Source organism: Pygoscelis adeliae, unplaced genomic scaffold (genome assembly GCF_000699105.1).
Source record: "Pygoscelis adeliae isolate BGI_AS28 unplaced genomic scaffold, ASM69910v1 Scaffold248, whole genome shotgun sequence".
NCBI classification, from domain to species: domain Eukaryota; kingdom Metazoa; phylum Chordata; class Aves; order Sphenisciformes; family Spheniscidae; genus Pygoscelis; species Pygoscelis adeliae.
In genome coordinates, this window is record NW_008825302.1 from 1,376,212 (window position 1) to 1,393,858 (window position 17,647).

Genomic DNA, 17,647 nt, shown 5'->3' on the forward strand with positions numbered 1-17,647 from the left:
TGCTCTGCCTGCCTTCTAGTAGTGCCATGCTTGTGCTGGGAGGGAGTGAAATCTTTCTTAGGAGAGGAGAAGGAAATGCAAGGCAGTCTGTTCCAGGTATATTTGATATAGTCCTTTTCCTTGCAGGTGTTTGGACTATTTCCCACAGAAGAATTTTCAAGGAAAGAGAAAAATGCAATCAAATATTTCTCACTAAGGTTTAAATTACATTTGTGCAGTATCTTCACACAGCACTGGCAGACTTCTTATCAGAAACGTCACAGGCAGGAGGATCAGATCCCTTGCTTGTGGGGAATTAAGCAGCAGTCTTGATACCAGCGTTAGTAATGATTTTGCCAATAGTAATAGTTCCACTCTAAGAGTCGTCCTTATGATAAGGACATTCATTATTTCAGTATGAAAAGTTCCTGGGGTGCTTAGCAGGCAGCCCATTCCTAGGTTTCCCTGGGCCTCCTTTATTTTCATCCAACGAGTTGTTCTGTAGGCCTTCAAGGCTGTGGCATATGAGAGTCTTCACGTAGGTGGTTTGGTTTTTGTGATCCTTTGAAATGGTGATAGAATCCAAATAAATCAAAGGAGGCATCGGAGTCAAGGGTAGGACAGCTGCCTACAAACCCAGCAGCGGGACTGAGCAAATTTTACCAATACCCATCTGTCAAGTATGGAAGAAGTAGTACAGCAGAGAAAGAAGGAAGTATAACCGAAGCCTTTTACTACTTCATATAATATTTCTAGGGCAAAATAGTCATGTTTGCAAGGCCCCACTACGGAAAGGCATTACTTGTGGCGCCGGATGGTCTCCCAGTGCTTCAGACAAGTGGAGTTTACGGATACTTGAGAAGTTTGAGTTGACTTTGTTGCCCTAGAGAAATAATATAGGTCACCTTCATCCCAACCTTTTCATTTATAAAGTAAGTGTTGAATTCTGTTCAGTGGCATTGCACAGGTTTTTTTAGAGACTCTCAGCTGAACTCTTTGCTTTTTAATTTTACATGTTTTTCTCATTCCTCAAGTTCACACACAATTTTTGATACTATTATTAAGCCGGACTTTAGGGATGATCCGAACTGCACTTCTAAACTTGTTTTTTTTTGCATCTATTCCACCTTTTATTTTATTTTTGAATAAAGAAACTGCTAAATATTTATTATAAAGTGTATGAATGCAAACACCTTTTGACATGCCTGTGGACACTTCAGCTGTTTTTCTTGGATAGGGGCTTGGAATTGAAAAATTCCTGTCAAGGAATTTGCATGTTATAGCTGATAAATGTCATTGTACCAAATGGATTAGGGCCCTGCATTCAAAGAGAAGTTTGAATTTGACAGACAATAATAAAAATTAAAAAAAAAAAGAATTTTTAAAAAAATTATTAATGAATGACAGTGGACTTTGAAGTTCTTTCCATATGAAATACTCAGTAGCTAATAGTTAAATGCCCTACTTGAAAAATCACTTAAACAAGGATCAAGTGAAGATACCTTTAAAGTTGTATATATGATTGCAGGGCTTGAATGCACGCTTGACCTTACTTTGAAAATCAGGGTACTTTTGTCTGCTTTTGAAGATACTTGAACTAGAGAATTTATTCAAGGCATATAATACTGAAAAAATATTTACCATAACGTTACAGGAATCCACATACAGTTCTGTACATGTAAGCTCAGGTTGCTAGAGCAGATGTAATCTGAAAGTCTCAAGCTTATGTATAATATGTGTTTAGGGAAAAATGGTAAGAGTTAGGCCAAATGCCTTTGAATTCAGTACCTGAATAGTAAAAAAGCAGGATGCCTGGTGCTAAGCGATTGTCCATCGCTCTACTCTAGAGAGTTTTATATTGTCCTGCAGTATCTATTAAATTATTTTTGAGCCCTGCTAACTTCAAAGTTAGCCTTCAGTGCAGCTTGCTGTAGGCAAAAGCCCTTTCAGATTCCGGATCAGGCCACAGAAACCATAGCTGGCGCTTTGAACCAAAGGAGAGCGTTATACAGAGGTACGAGAAACACACAGCAGTTTTCCTGTTGAAGTGACATCAAGCCCAACTGTCTTCAGGAAGTAAGGCGATGACTGCTGGCACGCTGCAGTGGTCACAGCTTTGGTTTCAAGGCTTCGTTGCACAATGTGTTGGTTTCAGCTGTCCCCTGCCTTTTCGATCTGCTACCCTGTGCAACAGCTTGCCACCTTTCATTTACGCCAGTACAGGATGGTGTGCCGTAATGTAAAGTAAGTCACTGATGTGATACAGATGTAAAAACACTCTTCCAAAAAGAGGAACCTGAGACACTGGGCAACTGTTCCTCCCGTTCTCAAATTCTTTTCTGAAGAGTCTTATAATGATGTGCTTTTTGTATTAATCAACTGTAACTTGAAATTGTAGGGAGAAGTGGTACTGGCCTTACAGGTCAGGAGCATTTAGACATCCATTATATAAATCATGTGAAATCTAAATTATGCAATTGCACATTCCTTTTAATACCTAGATAAAATCAGCACTCGAATGCAGAGTGTCTGGCTAACCCTAGGCAAGGCTGAGTGGATATTTGAAAAAATGATTTGGGTAGTTTTTTACATCTTGTATTACTGAAGGCTTCTTTCTTTAGCTGAAGTTAGTCCACAGTCTCTTTTGAGATAAGGTTTTCTCCAGGCTTTCGGTTGCTTGGATATCAGCAATTACAAAACCACACTGAAATTGTATATAAGCAAAAAGATCATGTTTCAGACAATTAATGAGTGAGTAGGATTTCCTGAATAGTTATGATGAATTGATACAGTTTCATGAGTTGCCAGATCTGGAACAGGTTGCCATACATCTTTGGAGGAAAAAACTGAACTTAAAATATAGCATGGGATTCTTTCTTGGAGGAGCTGATTTGTTTTAGGCTTTAGCTTTATTGAATATTTCATTGTGTGCAAATACTACTTTTTCTGTATTTCTTCTGTGTGCAAATACTTCTATTTTGCAAAAAACAAATAATGGAGGGTTACTGCAATTTTATTTCAGGCTCCTCAGTGTTTTTGAGTAACCTTTTTATAACTTTTACAGAAAAAGATTGTATAGAAACCTCTTCAAAATCTGGTTAAAGTTTTGCTTATCCTTGGGGAAGAGCAAAAACCAAAGAATGAGAATAAATTCTGAGGTAGTTCTGTCGGCCAGGGAAAGCAAGGCAGGATGTAGAGGAAGAAGTGCCAGCATCTGGTCTTAGAAAAATTAGAGAAAATACATAGGCATGCTTGGAGAAAAGTACTGAATGTTTAATTGTAACTTATAGCTTCTTTTGAATCTCCAATCCTAGTGTATTAGTATTTAATGCCAGTGAGTTTGTGGCTATGGGCTTGTAGTTGTTTGGAGTTGCTTATTTTTAAATTACTCTTCAGTTATGTGTGCTTCGGTATGTGGTATTTGTGTTTGTTGCTCAGCCACTTTTCTCAAGCTGGAAGTACATGTCCGCTGCTTCTCTTCCTTCTGTTCCATTTTATTGTTTTGCTGAAGGGTTAGAGGGCTGCAGGTCTTTTGTAGATCTTAAGGGAAGAAAAAGGTGATAAGCACCAGTGCGTGTGTTAAGCGGTAGTGGATATGAGAAAAAAATTGATGAGGTTTTGAAAAAAAAAGGCTTAATGATCTAGATCTTTAACTGGCTGCAGCGTCTGTATTTCTGATGCCCATTAATGTCCCATCCTTCATACAGCTTCTTAGACACCTTCGTGTTGAGGGTTGTGCCAGTCTTCTGGCCAGCACGTTGAGGTAACTAAATTTGGACAGAGCTGGTTTCACATGGAACCAGCAGCAGAGATCTGATCCGAGATTCCCTCTGGGAATCTAGGAATAACCCTTGAAGTATTTTAACTTTGCACCAGGCAGCCAAGTTGCAAATGTAGTTAATCTTAACATAGGCTAATTTATTTTTGATGAATCTGAAGTAATCACATTACTAGCTTAGCCTGAAATTTGCTTCTGAGATGTTACTTGTCCTACCTTTAATCTGAAATACTGTTAACGGGCTTATTAATCATGTAGGGGAGAGTGGTGTGTTTTCTGCCTTGTTTTCCCATGAACATAATGCAGGGAAAAATGTACAACTTAACAGCTTTTGTTTACGGCGTACAGCGTGAAGTGTAATTTGAATTTTGCCTTGCACCTGACTCGGGGTGTCCACACCGTGCAAACACTTTTGGTAACGATACTACATTTGAACTACTTACAGGAGGTGCAAGCAAGCTGGTTCAGGGCTCTGAGACCCAGTGCTAACGTAGAAATAGCGTGTTGTAGGGACGCATCGCTTGGCTCTAAAATGTCTTGGCTGCTTATGGAGTCCTTGAAGTCAGCTGCTGTTTGTGTGCTTAAATTCCTCGGTTAAAGTGGTTCTGATGGATGTACTAATTTGAGCAGTCGGCAGTGAAATGCAACTTTCCAAATAGTTTGTTTTCCTTTTACAAGCCCTATAAATGAATAGATGAGTGAATGTGAAGAGGTTTCTTTGCATCTGCTCTGGAAGGAAGAAAAGTTACTATAATCTTGAGCCAGTATTTTCCCCTCAGGTTTTCATTTGTGATGTTTTTTTTTTTTTTATATGGGAAATAAAAGCTAAAGGGGCTCTTTACTAGGTATTGAGACAGTTTCTAAGGTAGTAAATACTACTCAATGTTACCATTATATATATTAAAAAAAAGCTGACATATCTAATCCTCCTAACTGCCTAACAAAATGCAGTTATTTAGGGTAGCTTTTGGTATAGTTGTAGATGCAAATGGTCCAAACAAATAATGTAGCATGGGACAAGTGTCCGTGATGCAGTGGAAGCTCTGAAAACTTGTTGCATTTACGTCAGTAGTTTCAACGAGTTCACCGCATAGGTAACACGATTTGAAGTTTCCCTTGAGTCTTAAATGTACGGAGGAAAAACTGGTTTACTTCGTGATGGATTAAGATTAGAAGTGCAAATAGCTTCTACCTAAATAGGTTTATTTGGAAAATTAATTGGAGGAGCCATTAGCAATATTGTTAGTGCAAAAACAATAATAGTAATTGTAGCTGAGAACTTGAGGTAGCTTCTCTTAATTAGAAAAAAACCAAAACAAAACAGAAAACCAGTACCCGGCTCCTAGTGTCTGTGTACCTTTCCTACAGCCAGTTTGTCGTAGGCATATTTCTGATGTAAACGTTTTACTGCTAAAATTATTGTTTGCAGGTAGAAAGGATTTATCTTTTGGGGTGTTCATACTCTAGAGTTGTGAAAGTTAATTTAGAAATGTTTTAGGAAAGTGATTGCAACCATTTGCAGCAATACCAATGACAAGCCTGATGGCTGCTTTAATATACTATTTAAGTACTGAGATTTTTCTGCTCTGGGCAAGAATGTGGATTGCTAATATACTGCACACATACAGTATTTGCCAAGAAAGGCTGAGTGACTGTATAGTTAAAGGCATGAACTGAGACAGTTGAAAAACAAGCAACACCTGTAAGCTGAAGGTATAATTAAACCTCCTATTAGGCTGGGAAAGGGCTGCAGAGTCCAGCTGGTTAGAAAATAAAGCCAGTTTTCATCTGAAGTAAAACATGATCAGTAAGCCTCAGGTGGAGCATTGCAGTAGGACTTGCTGGCTGCCCCTTACTGCTGGATGCTCTTTCACAACCTAAGATGATGATGATGATGATATTATTATTATTATTATTATTATTTTATTTATTTATTTCAAATTTTTTCAACTACCAGCTTGAGCTGAGCAAGTAGGCACTGTGGAAAATGTTACAGCAAGGCTTAGTGTAGCCCCCCAAACCTTGTCTAGATGAATTTAAAAATGCATTTGTCATGTTTTTAGTAAGCTGATTCTGCATAAAACTGGTACTTTAAGTGAGGGGCAGGTGTAGAGAAAGTGATTAAAATATATATATGTATATATTTGGGCCTCAACGTATTTATATTCAGGAAAATAGTTTGCATGAGGTGCAAGTTTTGCAAGCCTTCACGGTTCGGTACTCGGAATGGTGCAGGGATGAGTCATCAAATTGCTACAATTACACAATTTGGTACTCATTGTCCTTGTAAATACAACATATTAATATAGGATGGATACAGGCAGTTTTTGATTACTGACTCTCTACTCCAGACACTCAGAAAATGAAATGAGAGTTAGGGTGTGTTTGAAACAGTTACGCAAGAAATACGTTAGATGTGATACCGCAGTACCTGTTGAGGTAAGCCCGCACCTAAGAAGTAATAAGCTATTACATATTTACCAAAAAATAATAAAACACAGACGACTTGAATTGGCTGATGGATCAAAAGCATCATCCCCATCTAATTTTAGAAACTATGCCTGCTGCTGAAAACACTGGGTGTCTCTTGGGATTGCAATAATTGTATTTTTTTTTTCTAGTGATGTCTGTTTGCTGAGTGGAAATACAGGCATGTTGAAAATAGCTGGTAACTTCGACAAAAGTAGCACATTTTTGTTTCTTATTACATCCTAAATCGACTGCTAGTTTAATCAGTGAATAATTTTTTTTTTATATACTGATCTTGTGAGAGTCTGTATTGCACTATTTCTGAAGTTCTAAAAGCCAGCAGGGTGATTTTGCTGTTACGGTACGCACTTCGTTGGCAGTTGTGCTTTGCAGGTTGGGGTATGAATTGCCAAATTAACTGCTCTGCTGGGTAGTTTCAGACTGCAGTTTACTGCCTGTTAAAAGGATGTGCCATCACCAAAAGCTCTGCGGTGGAGTCGGAGCCCTTGCTTAGTGTTTGGAATTGGAATTGGATCAGAATAGTAATTCTGAACTGCTGATGATTTTCGTGTAAAATTTCATTTCAAAAACAAGTTATGTAGTTTAGTCCTCTGTGGACGCAGCCCACACTGATCTGACTTCTAAGATTAACTTCATGTTAAGTCAGACATATACTGACTAGTAAGAGATACGCAGTTACGTATTTACAGAAGATCAAGAAATTAATTTTGTAATGAGGTTAAGGTGAAGACTGATACTTTAGAAACAAAGTTAAAATAGTGGTACTAATTGCCAGTCATCAAGGCATTCATGATTAAACAAGATAACCTGTTTAGTACCTGCTTGTATTCTTTTGAACCTGCAAAAGTAACTGTTCTGGAACATTTAGGTGAAGAATGACTTGAGATTTTCTTTCTCTGAGCAGAGAGACAGGAGCAGGCAACTGTTGGTTTTTGGGGATTTACTGACCTGGACAAAACTTCCTTAAAAGTAGGCCCTTGAAAGGTGTCAAACTGGGTAGGTAGAAGCATTAGGTATCTTTTAAAAACATCACATCTACAACTTGTGGTCAAACTACAGTGTTTGTTTTTAGAGACTTTAAACGCAAACTGGATAACTCTCTGCTGGTACTGAATTTACCCTATCTTCCTGTAAACTTCTTGGTGGTTAGTCAGAGGCCGAATAAAAATGATGCCTTATTTTCAGCATGGTTTTTTTTTTTTCTAATTTTGCCTTCAGCTTTGGATCTTGGTAGACTCTTTTAGTATTTCAAGTATATTTTTGTTTGAACTTCCAGCAATAACTACACTAAAATAAAACCTGGCAACGGGGAGAATAGCTAGCAAGGTAAGAAATGAAGCGTATTAAGCTTAATTTGTGCAGATGCCTAGTGCTTACATAAATAGTTTAATTTAAGCTGAAACAAGCAGTTACTGATACAGATGTCAAATATAGACATGGCCATGGTCAGCAGAGTTAACTTTCCAGTTAGAATCATAGAATATCTCAAGCTGGAAGGGATCCATAAGGATCCCTACCAGGACTACCTAAAACTAAATCAAGTTTAACCCGATGAACCTTAGAGCTTTGTTTTCAAAGTGCTTTATAGTGACTGTGGACAGTGGATTGAGTTTATCTGCCATCAAATATTTTCAGAAACTCTTTATTTGGAAAATCATTTGGCCGAGGGCTCTATTTTCTACTTTTCTCAAGGGATTTCCACGTTCCCCCTAAGGGTATGATTATCTCACTAAATATATATAAAAAAAGGCATATTTTATCTTGTTACATAATTAATGGAGAAATATTGCAAGGAGCAGTTTTCTATAGGCAACGTGAGTGAGGTTAAACCTGTAGCTGGAGGTATGTTGTTGCTGGTGCTGTTGTCTTTGTGAAGCCAAACATCTTTATTGCCCAGATTTGAATAACTGTCCATACCTTTTTATGCTTACTCCTTTGATACAGGAATCTTTTATGTCATTCCTCTGTAGATAGCCTATGGCTATGCTTCTGAAGAAATTCTCTGAAGTGATGAATCTTCGCAGCGGTTAGAATAAGCACACTTTGTTAGTGACCACCTATTTCTGACCTGGCATTTGGAAGCACTGTAGTGTTTTTGCATTTCTTTGCAGACTGGTATATACAGATTTTGAGGGATGTGATTAGTAAGGGGTTTGGTCCTTGCTGTGAGAAGAGTTGATTCACATCTTGTGCAGTTTAAGTTAGTGGTTCTCCAACTTCATTTAGTGTTTGTGCTACAGTATATTTTTATTAAGAGTCTCTCAGTAGTTAAAAGAAGAAAATCTCCTCCTATCCCTGATCAAGTATCAAGATGTTGTTAATAAACACTGTTTAACAGGTTCCTGGATTAGAAAATGGTGAGCATTACATCCTAAGGAGAGGCTTGCATTCATTTTTAAATGCTTTAAACCATTCAGGGTTTTCTGGCTATATTAAAAGCAGGAAGCCGTGAGGGACACATGCTCGTTGCTTTTAGATGGTGAAGATGGTTACCCAGCTTTCTTCCTTACCGATGTGGTCCAGTTGTCACATAGGATGGCGGATTCCTCTCCTCCTCTGGGTGAATGTGTAATTAATACCTTCAGCAATCCTTGTGCTGGCAGAGCTGGTTTCAGAAGGCGATTTGAGTATACAGAGCTCGAGCTTTATCTGCTGTGTTTGACTTCAAGATATCCAAGTATGTATTAGTTATTTTTTATCGTTTCTTCACTTCTCTAAAGTCAGATGTAGATGTGATTTGCTAAAGGAGATCAGAGCCTGGTTAGCTGAACTGTTTTGATTAGTTTTGCTTATTTTGTAATTTTAACTGAAATTTCCTGGTATCTTTTCCAGTGAGGGGGAATTTTCTCAAAAATTAAGTTTTTTAAAGACTTGGCTTGATCTTTAACTCAGATCAGAATTACTGATATAGTCTCAAGGGTAGTGGGAAATAGAAGTTCTTGTTCTCTGTCACTTTCCCTTTCATTATAGCTGAAAATATAATAATTGAAGACTGCTATTCTTTTTTTCTAGGTAACACAGCTATTGTCTAGTTTTGTCCATCCATCCTTTGTATCCTGTGAATCCATTCTTTGGTAGGGAAAAGTTTCTCACTGAAGAAACATAGCAATGTTGTCTGCTTTGCTAGGTACTGCTGGTGCTACTTGTGTGTCTTGTCCCAGTTCCCAGGATTGCTGCTATCACTTCTATAATTGCTCTCTCGATACTGGAACTAAAACTGGGTTAAAGAACAAAGCTGCACCATGCTGTTTCTCCTCAGAGTCAATTAAGTGACTAAAGGCACTCCCAAGTCTTGAAGCATGGTGCAAACCTAAGCGTTACCTGCCCGTAGCTAACACAAATCTGGTAGAAATCTGGTTAGCCTGTACAGGTTTGATAGATTTCTGCTAGAAAAGGTGCAGCTTTTTCTCAGGTATCTCAGGAGTGAGATGAGCCTTGCAGGCTGAGTGCCATTCATCTACAGAAAAACTTAGGTGCTTTTGTACCTAATGTCATACAATCATACATGTATGTGGAACTATCATGCTTGAGACGCCAGTTTTAGTTGCTACCAGGTATCTAAGGATCTTAATTGAAACTGTGATTTATGAAGTTTTATAATACCTTCAAAATTTTTTGCCTTTGGGGATCATTCATTGTTTTTTTTTTTTTTATTATTTTGGAAGCTTTTCATAACCTCCAGAGGAAATGAGCTTTATGTAATTATGCTGCTTGTCAGTACCTCTTTCTCCCCAAGTAACTTTTGAACCTGTTTGCCACGTTCATCTACATCTCAGAAATCCCAAAGGCTTGAGGTATTGCGGAGCAGAAAGACTAAAGAAAGCTTGAAGTTACTGCAGAACTAGGTGAGGAATATGGGATGCATATCTTCAGGAAACGAGCTTTTAAAATTCTACAGCTTGTAGAGCAATTTGTAAATTTTACTGCCATTGCTGGTTTTACCATTAGTGAAAATAAAGACAGAGGCTTTCTTCAGTATAACTTTATTCAGTTGGGCCGTAACAACTATAAGGCAACGGAAAACATCTATGCTTAGACCCATTGTTATCACTTCGCTGTTGCTGCCATTCCCAGTAGGGGATGGAGAGTGCTTATTCCAGGCTGACTAATTAAGGAATGACAGCTGGTTGGAAATATCATTCTACTTTTGCAAGAGCTGTGAGCAATTTAACAAGAATTTCTGGAAAAAATGAACTTATAAGCAGGATTAATTGACAATATTTAGAAGCTACGCTTCCACTGTGAGAAGCTGCTAGGCTCTTGTGGTTGTGGGGGTAAAAAAATCAAGCCTGTTCTTTCGGAGTCTGTAAGTGCAGGTCAGTCGTATTGCAGGGGCTCATGGCCTTGCCAGAGTAACTGAACTGAGAGGTCATCATTTGCACCAGGTCTTGATGCTGTTCAGCAGCAGAGCTGCAGGGAAATGGAGTGGAGTCCATGTTAAATCCACTTTAAAGTTGCTTGGGAAAACTGCAGAGGCGGCCAGCAGGGTGGCTTTATGTGGAGGGTGGGTGGGGTAAACGAAAAGGTACAGGGTTGAGAGAAGGGAACGGCATGATGAAGGGAAGAGTTGAACTTGTAGATACCTATCTTCCTTCTTGCACAAGAGCTGGATGCCTTTCTGAGCAAGGACTAGTGACACCAGCTGTTAGGAATTTTGAAATTCTTCTTGTGCCAAGTGCTGTGGATGTACCGGACAGATTAGAGTTGTCTAATTGCTTCTTCCAGATGACAGGAGAGGATCCACCCAGTCACCTTTTAGTCTTCAGTTAGTAGGCTTAAGTGCTTTAGACACACATTAGAGTCTGTGTACAATGTGTAAAATCCATTGAGTGTGTATGTGATCTGGGGAATAACCCCCAAAATTAAGTGTTTAAGACAGAAGTAGAGAGAATTTATTGGGAAGAGAAGATATAATAGGGAAAACAAGCTATATATTTGGGAGTAGAAAGAACCCTCAGGCTCTAAAATGTAGTAAGAAAATGTGGAGTGAGTTTAGGATGGGAAAAGAGAGAAAAAGCAATAAACACTGTAGTAGATACCATTAAATTAACGCAGCTAACTACTTCCCAATTAAATACATAAATATAATATTAAATTTCTGGCCTAAAAATCAATCCATGTCATCTGCCTTCACATTCATGGCCCAGATGTTGAGACGTCATGGAGATACCTCTCAGCAGCAGTACTGCCTGTGCCAAGTTGCCCATTTGTGGATCTAAGACACTGTCCTCTTAGCCAAGACTGTGCTCTGAAGGAAGACGGACAAGTGGAGAGGGGCAGGAGAAATGCAGTCGTCCTACTTCTCCCTTGTATCAGCGGACATGCCAAAGGTGTAGCATCTCCTTAAAGTCTGCTACCCAGTTTTCTTTAGCGAGGCAGCAGCAGAGGCACAGTAGAATTGAGTAGGTGCACACCGAAGACAAAAACTTGCTCTGCAGTCAATAGCCTAGTGTGGAAGTCTGATCATTTTGGTGAAGTTTGTGTTCTTGCGCACTTTGCGTTACAGTGCTGTTCTGCTGTAGTTTTATTATGTGTTCCTAGAAAGGAAAGACATAACATTTAGGAGACTGTTCTTAGCCTACGTCCCAGGGAGTTAGCAATGATCTCTGAGACGTTTCCCAATAAAGGAGCAGAAGAAAGCAATGGCAGAGTCTCGCTGTGACTTACCGAAGGAAAGTTAGGTTGGGGCTAAACTGATGTAATGTGGGATTTCTGCTGAATATGCTGACCCAAGCCATCCGTGTTTGATACTCTCAATGAGAGTTCCTGTTCCTTGCTCTTAGCTCACGGGATCAATGCGTGTATTTATCCTTCAGCTACAAAAGGGGATGAGATGTTCCTCACTCATTTAAGCGCATAGCAATTGAAAACACTGTTAACAACATATAATCACTGTAATAAGTATTTCTACATATTCAAATTTATGATAAAATGATAAATTCCCTGGAGTGATGTTTGCTGGTGTGGGCCAGTTGGGTACCAGTAAGTCTATGGCTGATTTGTGCTCCCTCTTGTGGCACCATGCGGTGGGAGAGCATCATTTGCACATCGTTTGCACATCAGTGATAGTGCTGCTTATGAACAGCGTGTAGTTATGAATAACTGGAATGGCCCTCAAGAGACTATAATTTTGGAAATGTGGAAAGGGTGATTTACTTTCCCAATGTTACTATTCTGTGTATGTCCAGAAACGCTAAAATACAAGTATCTGTGGAGTAACACAAAACCTTTACTGCCTTTGTCCATTTTTTGATTCCTTGCATCTCCTGAGCTTGTATTTGTCATTGTTACGTGTGTCATAACCAGATAGACTTGAGTTTTCCCATCACCCAGTGGACATAGTTTTCATAATGTAATCTTTTGTCTGTGTGTTGCATATTTTTTCATACCTAACTGCAATGTAGAAAAGGGTTCAAGGTAAACTTCAGACAAAGCACTGTAGTCAGGCAGTGGAGGAAGGCTTGCCGATGGGGGTAATACTGTTAATTTTTCCAGTTTTCTGGTTTTGGTGTGGTAGATCCCTTATGCAAGAAAGAGGAGGAGATGAAGCAGTGAATGCTTTTGAGGTGGAATTGTGTTTTGAGTGGGGATTGGATGTAGTTGTTAAGGGGTTAATCCATAATCTGTGATGGCAAGAGTAAAGGAATTGTGTGACTTATTCCATCATGTGTTTTACTTGAATGAGCTGTTCCTCTTTCTGCTGAGACAGCTGATAGAGGGGAAGAAGGCTGAAATAAATACAGACAATGTTTTAAGACGTTCAGTTTGTCGTGGTAGCCCTCTGCCAGTTAGCCAGTGTCTCCTGGGCATGAATAACGGGGAGGTCAGGGTTGGTGGGAAGCTAAATGAGCAGTAATTGCCTAGGTGTGGGGTACCAACAAGTAGCTAGAAATAGATGGTAATTGTGGTATGGACAGCAAAGGGGAGCAGATAATTAAAAAACAAAAAGGGAAGAAATGAGTGAAAGATATTGAAAAACTGAGGGAAGCTCTAAAAGAAACATTTGCAGCTGAATGTTTATAGAAATTCTTAACATGTTGTTCTCGAACAAAAGGGAAGAAAACAGTAGGGAGGAGCAGTTATGATGTGGGAAGAGCACTGCAATTAAGTCAGGGTGAAGAAAGATGGTAACTGCCAAGGGTTATAGGACACAGACTGTGGCAGTGAATTACAGAGACATTCTGCAGAGAACGGTCCCTCCTCCTTGTGGTAAGCTGGAGCTGGAAAAAAAATCATTCTGTTGCGTCTAAGTAGCATATAGTGATTTTTTTTTTTTTTTTGACTAGACGTATGCAATTTAACTTTGGCAGAAAGTGCTAGTTGATTACTTTGACAGGTTTAATTACTTTGGCTTGAGTAGGATGAAAGTGAATTTATTTCCCAGTGAGAAAAGTGTTGAAAGGCTGCATGAAAACCTGTCAAAGGAAATTGAAGAGGGGTTGGGGAGTTATCTTTACAGTAAATGGAATTGATAAACATGTCAGTTAAAAGGGAAATTTATTTATAATACCCAGGTTTTGTGGCCAGAAATATTTGATAATTCCATTCACTGGGAAAATGAATTTTTATCTGTTCAATTGCTTTGCTTTTTCATAATGCTTGTAGAGCAAGGAATTGCCATAGAAAAAAAAATTGAAGTCATAATTCTTTTTGTTCCTAGAACACATCAGTAATGGAGGATCAGAATGAAGATGAGTCTCCAAAGAAAAATACCCTATGGCAGGTAGGACTAACATTCGCTTAGAAAGAGAGTTGGCATGTTTTTATATGTTCCTGCTTTTGAGAAACTTCCAAATCTTGCATCTGCATAGTCATCCTTGTATGTAGTTAGTTGACTGTACCATCCTAAAATTAGCTCAGCCTTCAAGTGAAGGATGACGCCGATGAATAATACTTGAGAAATTACTAGATCTTCTCAGATTTTGTACTTTGTGCTGACCTTGAAAGGACAATTCTGCGTCAAAGGATACTTGGGAATACAGTTCAACTTTTCTGAGCACGTGACTATCATTTAAAAGGAAAAATTCAACACCTTCACATGGCAAGGAGTTGCGACCAATTTGCTTTGAAGAAGTTTGCGAATATTTCAGAGCTGACAGTTGTTCCCCAGCAGCCCTCTTGGTCTCCTGAAGGGCTCAGACGAGCCTGGCATCAATCTTTCGTTCTATTTACTGCTTAGCAGTAAGTCCTGGGCTGGTGTTCTTGTAGCATCCTTATTTGTAGCTAAAGCTCCCAGGATTTTAATGATGGTTTTTATGTGGATGTCCCAAACATTGATATGAGCTGTTTTTCAAAAACAGAACAAGCCCTTGAGATCGTGTAATTCTTAGTTTTCATTTATGGACAAGCAGTTCAACACTGACATGAGGGTCTTGAATTTTTGTGTTAATTGGAGTATTAATACCGAACTTTGGTACATCTCTAAGTGTGTATTAGTTTAACTGCTGGAACCTGTGTAAATCATTTGTGGAGGCAGACTGCAGCATGCAGTAGAGGCAAACTGCAACATGCAGCAGAAACCACTGGCTTAATCTGGAAAAGTTTGTTCTAAGAAGCATTAAGTTCCTCGCTGTTTGAATGGTAAGGGGTATAAAGGAATTGAAGTCTTTCAGTGTAAGGAGTGACTTATAATTATGAGCAAGGTCCTTTCATTCATCTTTATCTACGAAAGATGAAATTTGTATAGCGTAACTCATAGCTTTTAAGAATATATTTTAAAATTTAATTCTGTTGATTATTTCTTTGCATCTTCTCACATTTTCTTCCTCGAGAGTTCTTATAAAGCTGTTCCTATTCTTGTTTATATTTAAATACTGATATTCCTTTTCTAAAAACAGATAAGTAATGGAACTTCATCTGTGATTGTCTCAAGAAAAAGACCATCGGAAGGAAACTACGAAAAGGAAAAAGACTTGTGTATTAAATATTTTGACCAGTGGTCTGAATCAGATCAGGTTGAATTTGTGGAACACCTTATTTCACGAATGTGTCACTATCAGCATGGACATATTAACTCTTACTTGAAGCCCATGTTACAACGGGACTTCATCACTGCGTTACCAGGTAAATTAATACTTATTTTGCAAGAGGTGCATTTATAAATACTTTTTTTTGTTTAATACTTTGGGTGTATGCAAACTTTTCAGAACATCCTCCAGATTTAGATTGTCTCGTATAAATACAGTGATGCTTCCTAGTCAAAAGAAGTGCAGGAGGGTAGCTGAAGTCATTCGCTTCTGTGATTAATTGAATTGGCCACTGGATGCCAGTGTTGTTCCATGTAAAAGTAGTTGTGAGTAGCATATCCTGCAGAATGAGTTTGTGTTTAAATTGGAACTGAGTTGTCGTAAAAGTTGTATCTCTGCAAGCTCTGGTCTAAACTCCTTTTTCATACAAACCCCATAGGTGTAGAAAATACTATGGAGGTGTTTTCATCTGTGAAGTCTTTATTGCGTTTTAGTTTTGTTCTAAGTTTCCCGAATCTTAAATAAAAAGCTGCCTGCTTAGATGAGTGAATCTAGTTTGTCCGGTCTTGTTGCTGACTCAAGAGCAAAAGCAGTTGTGGATTTTTACTCTATAGTCAAGCCATGATTCCTTCCTTCAGTTGCTCAGAACCTCTTCTGCCGCTGATCAGTGTAAAACTGTATTAATAGTTCGAGTATGAAATATGTTCTTACACTTGTTATGTGCTTTTCTTCAAAAAAATACAGAGCAGTAATAACTAGGTATATAGAATCTTTAGCTATCAATCTCCTGGTAAGCTGTATATATTTTTCCATTAATTTCTGGAAGGAATTGTATCCCTGGATTTTTGCTGCTGGGGAGAATGATTCATTTGATTCTTTGAAAGGTAAATGTGTGGACACGGTTTCCAGAGGGGGAAATAAGCATGAAATAAATGGTCAAAATGTTCTGTTTGCCACGGGCAGTATAATCGCACAGATTCACACCTGCAGTGGGTGAGCAGTCTGTGGATGTTACCCCAAGAATTCCGAGACAGGACAGTGAGTGCTGAGGGCGATTGAGGAGGTGATGCAAATTGTAAAGGGAATTGGAAACTGGTAATTTTCTGAGCGCAGGGACCACTGAAGTAAAGTTCCTTTAAAGGCTGGTTGTATTATACCAATGGCTACAAAAGCTTCGGAGCTTGTGCTTTTAGGTGGTCTTGTGTGTATGGGCTTTCCTGGTACCTGGGACAGAATGCTGTTTGGACGTTATGGGCTTCTGTTCTCTGTAGTGCTGCTGTATTTTCGCAAAACCTGGAGGAATTCAACGTTTGGAGGTGATGGGATGGGATTTTGGCTCATCTGACAAGCACGGTTGACATGAACAACTTAGTAGTTGGAGGGGAATGAAGAACGTGGGGTAGGACACAGGAAGTGATACGGGATCTCATATGTGCTCTATTTTCTTAAAAAACAGGCTTAAAAATGTGAAAGAGGGCTATGAAAGGGAGGGAGTGTCCTTTTCCCCCACACCTCAGTTTCATGGAAGTTATTTTATAGAAGACAGCTTGTCTGGCCGCACACATAAAAATGTGCTCCTCATTTTGACTGGAGAGCTGTCTCCTTTAGGTAGTGTGGATCTTTCTTCCAGCTTGTTTTCAAAATACTGAATTTTGATTTCTCTAGGGAGTATCTGGGATTAACTAGAAAATAAAGTGAAATAGACAGTCGTGGTCATCATGTGCAAGTATGAGCTTCAGTTATAATTTTATTTTGTTTATTTTATACCTCAGGGCTGATACCATGGAGATATACAGTTCTTTCATATTATATATTTAGTCCTAAAAAATTTTGGGGAGCTGCATAAACTGACACCTATTTACACCACATTTGTATATATAAATACATATTTATGTTTACAACTTTTGTTGCTTTTGAAGATGTAAATACTGGGAACTGTTCCCATACTCAGCCTTTCTTAAAGGTAATGCAGTGTTTGAAGAACATCTGTATAAATTTACCCAAACTTAATCTGAATTGATTGAAATCAATCCCACGTTGGACTAACATCACATTAAAAGATAACAGTAAAGTATTACCTTTTAAAAGATAGCTTCACTTGTCTTAAAGAAGTAAAATTCCTTTGTTTTATACGGAAATAGTTTTTGCTTGCTACTGTCCCTACTGATTTTACACCTGTGAGAATGCAGGAAAAATGGAAAAAGTTTGTTGTATCTGGCTTCCCTTTGCTTCAGTGGAAAAAAGTGATAATTCTGATGTGTTTTTCTGTAAGTGGTGGCAGAATGTTTAGTCTGCAGCGCCTGTTCTTACAAGTTGGGCTGTGGTTAGGCTCTTTACTACAAATCACCATCGTGGCGTATGACTAGCTGTATCGGCTATAGCTGTATCAGCTACTGCAAGTCCCATTGATCAAGTGGCTCAGAAGCCTATACTC

General features: G+C 38.7%; 1 protein-coding gene across 1 annotated transcript in view; it reads left to right on the plus strand.

Annotated features, from left to right (window-relative positions):
- Positions 1 to 17,647, plus strand: part of FBXW11 (F-box and WD repeat domain containing 11) — a 68,386-nt gene that overhangs the window by 16,915 nt on the left and 33,824 nt on the right. The window contains exons 2-3 of the mRNA XM_009330015.1: positions 13,908 to 13,970; positions 15,085 to 15,310. Coding sequence (XP_009328290.1) covers positions 13,920 to 13,970; positions 15,085 to 15,310 — 277 coding nt within the window. The 5' untranslated portion in view covers positions 13,908 to 13,919. The remainder of the gene's footprint in view (positions 1 to 13,907; positions 13,971 to 15,084; positions 15,311 to 17,647) is intronic.